The 8,612-nt window shown below is 40.5% G+C and overlaps 1 protein-coding gene across 2 annotated transcripts in view; it reads right to left on the bottom strand.

Moving 5' to 3' along the window:
- Window positions 1-3,250: 3,250 nt before the first annotated feature.
- The window catches only part of RBM47 (RNA binding motif protein 47), a 154,918-nt gene continuing 149,556 nt past the window's right edge, over window positions 3,251-8,612 (bottom strand). For both annotated transcript variants that reach the window (XM_077758902.1, XM_077758903.1), the window contains exon 8: window positions 3,251-4,542. In XM_077758902.1, coding sequence (XP_077615028.1) covers window positions 4,306-4,542 — 237 coding nt within the window. In that variant the 3' untranslated portion in view covers window positions 3,251-4,305. The remainder of the gene's footprint in view (window positions 4,543-8,612) is intronic.

Genomic DNA, 8,612 nt, shown 5'->3' with positions numbered 1-8,612 from the left:
TAATATCACATAATACTTGAGGTAATATACTATAGATTTCTGTTAAATAGTCAAGCATCCTAATATCTTTAAAACAGAGTTTGGTAAGCCAGTGAGGTCAATTATAGCGAATGAAACGTACCTTGCACAGCATGTGCCATGTAACAGCCTCCAACAAACGCTGGATTGTCATGGGATTATCCTTCACTAGAAAAGAACAACTAGCACTTTGTTTTCTAACCGTTCTTTCAACTAAATAAGAGCTTATGTACATTGTCATGGCAGGTGTTTTTTAGAATTAAAAAATGGGGCACCCACCTAGTAAAGAATTGGAAGGGCATAGTTGAGTTCCCATGACAGTTCTTTAGCCTTCTCTATCATCTCTGGGACAGCTTTGCAGATAGAATTCCTTAATTCTCCCAGTGTGTATAGTTTTAGCAGCTCCACTTAGAGTGGCTAGGTCTTCCATTCTGCTTTCCAGTCCCCATCCAAGAAGAGAGGTCGCATATGGAAACATTAGAACCCAACCAAAAACTGCACTTGTAGAAAATCTGAAGAAGGTCATCGCCGTGACTGTTTTTTATCCATTTCCAGGGTCAGCGTGTTATCAGAAAAAATCTGGTACTTGGGATCTGAGCAGATTTCAGTCCAGGTTCTTACCAGCTGTGTGAGCTTGGCCAGTCACACTGCCTGACCTGCCGACTTCTCTGAGTTATTGTGAGGTCCCCCCGAGATTATGGGAGCCAAAGAGCCTAATGGGTCACATAATCATAGCATTTGTCCCTACCCAACATGTTGCTTATCTGCTGAAAATGTCTATGTTCTCCCACCGGAATGTAAGCTCTACTTGTGCAAGATTTTGTGGGTTTGTTCATGCCTGTCACACCTAGAACGGACTCTGGCACCTAGTGGAGACATAATGCCTATTTCGTATGATTGTTCTTTTTTAAATGAGATCAAACTCTGATTCTGCAATTTGAAGGGCATCTGTACTCTTCTCAGAATAAAAAGGAATCCGCAGATCTTGTTATCCTTGCAAACACTGCCTAATGATTTGTCATCTTGGGAAGTCTCCTGGCCCCTCTTGCCTCTAAAAAAAACCTTTATCTTTTTAAGAGGAAGCAAGAAGTTACTGTTTCAAGAAGGGTGGTAAGGGAGGCCACAACCCAGATTGCTCAAGACAAAGAATGTAAAATTCTTCATCAATGGCAAAGCCACGTGGGGCAAATTTTAGAAGTAATTCCATTGGCAGCCCATCACTTTCCCTTGAATCATTTGATTGGCTTTGCTGGTGGATATTGTCTGAAGTCAGTGATGCTCTCTGGAGAAAAGGGAAGGAAGGGTTCTGCTAACCCTGCTATGCGTTGTGAAAATGAGGAACACAAGACTTTGGTTTCCAATGCAGTGACGGACATTCAGGTCATCCGGCACTTTCACAAGACCACTAGATAAACCCAACGTCACCTCCATTTAGAGGTCTGAGTGTAAAGCTCTTGGAATCATAAACATCAGTACTGACAGCAGTGGCAGGCGTTGTCACATCCTATTCCAGTCTACACGTTGAGCAGAAATTGGGTGCTTAACCTTCAATCACCTAAGCTCAAGTTTGAAGATACTGATAACTCACGATTTTACTACGCAACCCATCTTCGATGGCAATTCCAAGGCAAAGACATGACAGTAACTTGCCGGTTTCGCCAGCTGAAAATACTGAAGTAGTTGCTTCCTTCTACGCTGTAAAGCTTCCTCTAATTTTGTTACGGCCAAATCAGTATAAAGAAAACACAATTTAAAATAAATTCTGGAAATTGCTTTAAAGAAAGCTTTATTTACTACATACATCCTAAGAATGTATTGTAAATGGAGCAAACCTAAATAAATTTAAAAGCTTTTCAAATACAAAGCAACTAAAGAGAACTAAATTGCTAGCATGTTTGAAACAGAGAACACTAAAGCTTTTTTTTAAAACATTTATATAGTTTGTTCTCAACCCTAAAAAAAAAGTTCACATTTCAAGTTATAAACTTACCTCAGTAGTGTATCTGAAATGGTTTTGAAACAGAAACAGACAGACCATATAGGAGGCTCACCAACATTTGTTTTTAAGGTAGTTTGGTAGTTGCAATGTTAAGACATCATTTTTTTCTTTTCTTTTCTTTTTTTTTTTTTTTTTTTTTTTTTTTTTTTTTTTTTTTTTTTGCGCAAATAATTGACAGGCATATGTAAAATACAGTAAGACTGCTGGGCCAGAGTCTCATCCAGTGAAGCTTTGTGACAGTTCTTCATTGGAAGGACAGTACTTCTTTCCCACAAAGTCAAGGGATGAGAATCTGATCCAAATTGCATTTTGTTGCATTACTCATTCCAACAGATTTGAGTTTGGATGCAGCTTGCTGGGTACATCATCAGGAACATTGCACAATTATTTATGTCATCTAAGAATGGCAGGAAATGAATGTTAGAAATGTTTAAAGGCCTTTGCAGGCACTCAATAATTTTACAGAATAGTTAAATAAATATTGCTTATATATAAAAATTTCATCCCACCCTAAAATGAGGGGGGAAAAGAGGCATTTGGGAATCTCTTAATTTAAAATTGAAAACAAAACTACAATAGTTGCTAAAGGCACGATCCCATTCTTAATCCATAAATAAGAATTCAGCCATCAGCAAAAATTGAGTGGAAAGATTTTATAGATCTCTAATGGGACATAAAAACACAAATGTGTACTTGCTCCCTATTGCACACCTCAATTCCTTGATGGAGCCTTTAAAAAAAGTTCCAAGTTGATGTATTTCCTAAAGCATATGACAATCTTAACATTTTACTGTATTTTACATTCACTCTGCTAAACACAAGCCTTGAAACAGGCACAACACTGCAACAATACACTTACTTCCTAATAAAACAACAACCTTTAAGAACATTGAAATAAAATGGTTTCATTTTGCATTAAACTAAAAACCAGCATTAAGAGATTATTTACAAACTATGTTTTAACTCCTCCAGGTCTCTCCTCCTCCTCCTGGATGTGTTTGCCCCAATTCAGTTCACCGGCCACACGCACGTGCAGCTACGGAGGAAAGCCCTGCTCAATAAACACAATGCTTCCAACACCCTTGACAACCACAGACGTTTTGCAATGAAACATGATATAAGCAACTAGAAGCATTTAACCTTCTGTGACAAGAGTCTTTGGGGGCCTTGTCTACAATGACATTCACGGTCTCTACAAATTCATACTTCAAAAAAACGAATAAAATAAAAGCATTAGAAAAGGAATTAAGGTTTTATAGAAGACAATTAAATAGCTATGCAAAGATATCTTAATGGAAACTACGAACACCTTGTGCTTATGCATACTCTGCTATTGAAAATACCTTCCCCAACCAAAATAGAACCAAAAAACCCACAACAACTCCCCCCTCAAAAAAAACCCAGGTAGAAGTATAAAAGCCATCCATCAATGTTCTCTCTATCAGAGTAATTCATTTTGCCCTAGACTTGCCAGACTCGGAGGTGGGGCTGGGGATAAGAGGAAGGAATGAGTAGGGGCGTGGGACGGGAAAGACAAATGGAGAATGAGCAGGCTCCAGGGTGATGGTGGCAGGTGAGAGCTTTCCAGTGTTTGGACTCAGAAGTGTGACAAGTCTTTTCAACATGGGCTTAAGGAGAGATCGAGTGTTTAATTCCTTAAAAAAAAAAGAAAAAAACAAAAAACTGTCCTAGAGAACGGATGGTAACACCGTCAACCCTTAATGCCAGCTGAAACAGAGATTTTACTCACTTTAAAATTGCACTTTCCAGTATAACTTTTAAAATAACATTTTATGTAGTATTTTAAAGCACTATCGTTTGTATCTTTAAATATTGAATATACTTTTCAAAATAGTTCCCTAGCTGCTCAAGTGTGCTTTTCAATATATAGCTGATATATTATTGAAGGTACTACAAACAAAATAGAAATCTCTGGAGTGCAGAAGTTAAGAAAATAACCTTCATACTGAAAATATATCCTTAAAAATACAAAAAACAAAAACCTCTATACAAATGTACTACAGTTACAAATTTTTAAGAGATGGTATTAAGGCACGAACCGTTGCAAGTCTCTTAGAAATGTATGAACACAGGCTGCTAACTTGAAAATAGTCTTAAAAAAAACTAGTGAAAACTTCATGAATATAAAATATTTCAGTATGACATCTGATAACATTCTTCACTTTCAGGTTTCATAGGTGTGCTAATCCCGCACGTTCTTTCTTCATAAATAGTAAAGTGTTCCTTCAGGGGTAGTTCGTGGTCTGTCTCCACTCTCCTCACCAGTATCAGTATGTCTGGTAGACGTCGTGGATGGGCACCTGGATAGCAGCGGCGGGAAAGGCCTGAGGTATGTAGCCCGCGTAGCCTCCGTAGACGGCGGCGGCGGCCGCATTCTTTTGTAGTGTGGCGATAGTGGCCGTGGCTGGAGCAGCAAATGGAACGTAACTGGCCCCGTAGATCCCGGCAGTGGGAATTCTCTGAATGTTTGGAGCCACCGTGTACACCGGAGTTATTGGGCGGCCCTGAGGAGGAGAGACAGGAAGGATTCTTACTGACTGTGAGCAGGTGCCTACGCCATTTAATCACCCATTCCTTCCATGGCTTCATTCATTCTTTCAGTTCCGAGGAGTCAGGAGTAGGAAGAGGTAAAAGCAAAGGTTTTCGTTCTCAGGGTGGGGGCGGGAAAGGAAGGCAGAGGGGTCAAGCACATAACTGCTGTACGGGAAGGTGGTAGGAGCCATCAATGTAAGCTGGAATTCTGTCCTCCAAGGCTCATCCAAATTCAACTGCTCAAAACGTAGTTACAAGTGAAAGTCTTCTACTTGTCTCTCCTCTCAATCAGCATGAGCAAGCTGGCAAAGGGAGTGGAGAAGCTACCCTTCGCTCAGTTGATCTCACTGTAATTAAAACTATTTTCCTTAGAGTATATGCCAGCTGCCTCAACTCTTATTTAACTGAAGGAACAAGATGCTTCAAAAACGGAGAGGAAAACAGACAGTGACAAGTTACGGAACCAACTGTATAGATCTCCGAAGGGGCAGCTTTTTAAGCTGTGACCTAAAAGAACCCTGCAACCCTCTACAACTTTTGGCAAATGCAACTGATGTTTTCAACCTACGCTGTGACACCACTGTATACACAGTTGACCCTTGAATGACATGGGTTTGAACTGAGTGGGTCCACTTACACGCAGATTTTTTCCAATAAATTCAGCACAGTACTGTAAATGTATTTTCTCTTCGCTGTGATTTTCTTCATAACGTTTTCTTTTCTTTAGCTTACTTTATTGTGAGAACACAGAACGTATACGTATAACATATGTTTTACTGTGATACGTATATATATGTTGTATTGACATACATGTTTATGTTATCAGTAAGCCTCTAGCCAAGCAGTAGCCTGTTAGTAGTTATGGTTTAGTGGAGTCAAAAGCCAATTATGGATTTCCAACTGCGTGGGGGGTTGGCAGACCTAACCCTTGTGTTGTTCAAGGGCCAACTGTGCCCAAATGATTGTGGAAGCTTAGAAAAGGAACCGACAAACTTGGGAAGTTTGAGAAATCAGCCCAGAAGTAGAGACATCTGAGCTGAGTTTTGAAGGATAAGGAGGAGTATCCACAGGAGAAGAAGTGGGGGAAAGGCAAGCTAACTAAAGCTGCCTCACTGGGGTACCCAACCACTAGCTCCAGAAAAGTCCCCACTACTTGCTCCTCTCTACTTGAAAGTGTAACATGCCGTTTTCACAACAGATAGGGGCAGAGAGTGAAGACTGTGGTTCAGGATTTCCCAAAGGGTTTGCTATGAAGCTAGTTCTGTGAGATGCTTTATGAAAAAGGGGATTTGTGGTCAAATAAAACACACATTTAATAAAATACCTAGTGCCCCTTATGTTCCTGAGAATGTCCTGTAGTCAATGCTGCAATTGCCTATGTATTTTAACGCGTATACAGAATAAACAATTCAGGAGAGATGAAATGCAGGATTCTATTTTAAAAATTATTTCTTCTTGGATTTTCATAAGGGAATTAGTTATCATTCCTATATAAAATCTCCAAATGAGAGTCACAAAATTATGTTCAAAGGAAATTCACCATCTGAGAGCCATTTTGCCAACTGTAACCAAAATAATAATTATAGCAATGATAATAATAACAGACTATGGTATGCTAGGCACTATTCTAAACTCCTTATTTGTATGACCTCGTGAAATCATCACAACCACCAATGAAGCTGGTACTGTGATTATACGGAGAGGTCTGGATGTGTTAAATGACTTGCACCAGGTGACAAAGCTTTTAAGCACTGGAATGTAGGACTCTGGAGCCAGCACTATTAGCCCTATATTATCTGGTCTCCTACAACACGTTAGCAATGGCTATCTCATTGGCAATGCTTCATAACCAGAGAGAAAATTCAGAATTGGGAAGACTGTGGTTTACAGCAAGACACAAGCAAGTTTTTACAAATGTGTGGACATTTATTCAGTGACAAATGCATACAGGGACACAACTGCAGCGAAGGAGAAATCTGAGAAAACCTCTCCAGGTGCTACAGTCCAGCCCCTAATGCCTGGGAGTGGCTGGGTTGAGCAGGGGATGTTGGGGGTGGGGGAGGAGAGGAAAAGGCCCCATCAAGAGGAAGAGTTATCCTTGTTCTACTTATACGTACATTTCTGAAGACTGAGGACACTTTGAGAAATAAATTTGAAAAAGTGACTGTTTATGCCAGCAAACATTTTTTAAAAAATTACTTGTAAAGGCTATATGAAATTAAAAATATAAAATGGCTCAACAGGAACATCCCTAAGCACGTGCAGACAGAGGCGTACAAATGAAAAGTGTTCCACCTGAAGGTTCTGGAAGTAATGCTGGGAACAGATTTCTACTGTGGCTCCAGTCAGAAAGGTGTTCTATTCACCAATCAGAAGTGCTTAAAATGCTCCTTCCTCTGCTGCAATTTGGCAGAGATTACAGGCAAGGCACAGCTGAACACTGAGAGGACCCAGGTCAGAGAACTGCGATGGAGGATCCAGATCGGTGGGTGAACACCAAGAAGCACACACACTCAAAGTCACTCCTGGGCTTCCCCAAGTAAGTAGCTACAGGCATTCTGCAGGACATATTAAGGAGGAAAAAAATCTCCACTGGAATCAACTGATGACTGTACACTGAACCAAGTCATAAGCAAAGACTCTGAACAAAAACCCGGATGGCAACATTCAGTGCAGACTGATACAAGACAGAAACAGCCTGTGATCTAGAGCTGGAATTCCAAGAGCTGGAATTTGGGACACTATGCACCAAGGACAAAAGCTCAGAAATTTTTTAGGAAAGAGAAATCAGAAATGACTAGAATTCCACTAAGTATTGTTTGTAGGTTACTCTAGATATTTACAGTGAGTTCACAAAAGGTAGCTATACTTGGTGGCCATTTTATAGTGTGAGTCATTTACAACCTATTCCTTTTTTTTGGCTTTAGGAAGTCCAGACTAGAATAATACTTGAGGATACATTGGTAGATGAATACATTTCAGCGGGCGTGACCCCTTCTGAAATAACACAGTCCAGACTGGTGCACAGAGAGGGTAAAAGCAAATAAACAGCATCATAGTGCGGTGGCAGGCAAGCGTGGCTCTGTTTTGGCATTGCTGAGGCATCTATACAAAACACAGATTCTAGAGCCCCAGCCCAGTTCTGCTCATTAGATAACTTCTGGGGTTGGAGTCTAAGAACTCTGTTTTCTGTTTTTGTTTTCAAGTTTATTCATTAATTTGGAGCGAGAGAATACCCACACAACTTGAGCAGGGGAGGGGCAGAGAGAAGGAAGAGACAGAATCGCAAGCAGAGAATCCTGTGCTCACAGCACCAAGCCTGATACAGGGCTCGAACCTATGAAGCATGAGATCATGACCTGAGCCGAAACCAAGAGTCAAATGCTTAACCAACTGAGCCACACAGGTGCCCCTAAGAATCTGCTTTTTAAACATACTCCCTGGATAGTTCTTATCCAGTTAGGTAAGAGACCCCACGCCTGACTATCTATGCTTGTGGAATGATAAGGTATTGGAGATTTACTGCCTCACAAAAAGTAGCTTTAACACGATGTTTTTGTTGTTTGGATGAATGACATTATCACCTATAGGTATTCCCTATGTGCTACGCACTGAAGGTAAAAAGAAATGAAGATGTAGCTCTTGGTCTAGAGGAGACAGAACATACTGGTAGTCATATGCCAAGTAACAATGTGGGTAATGAGAAACAAGAGAGGTGATTTCCAAGCCTAGGTGTTTGGGAAAGATTCTACAGGAGACACGGGGCTGAAGAGACCACAGAGAAGAGACCTATGAGCAAAGGTGGGGAAGGAGGCTGGAACGGGAAGACGGGACAGGGAGGAGTGGGAATAGTTGGATCAGGTTGGAGGAGAGGATTAAGGGTAGATTTTGTAAGGTTTTATTTTTTTTATTATTGTTTAAAAAATATTTTTATTTAGTTTTGAGAGAGAGACAGAGAGAGAGAGAAAGAGAGACAGAGAGAGAGAGAGAGAATGAATGAATGGGGGAGGGGCAAAGAACAAGGGAGACAGAATCCAAAGCA

Source organism: Crocuta crocuta, unplaced genomic scaffold, assembly GCF_008692635.1.
Source record: "Crocuta crocuta isolate KB4526 unplaced genomic scaffold, BGI_CrCroc_1.0 scaffold223, whole genome shotgun sequence".
Classification (NCBI taxonomy): domain Eukaryota; kingdom Metazoa; phylum Chordata; class Mammalia; order Carnivora; family Hyaenidae; genus Crocuta; species Crocuta crocuta.
This window is presented reverse-complemented; position numbering and strand designations above follow the sequence as displayed.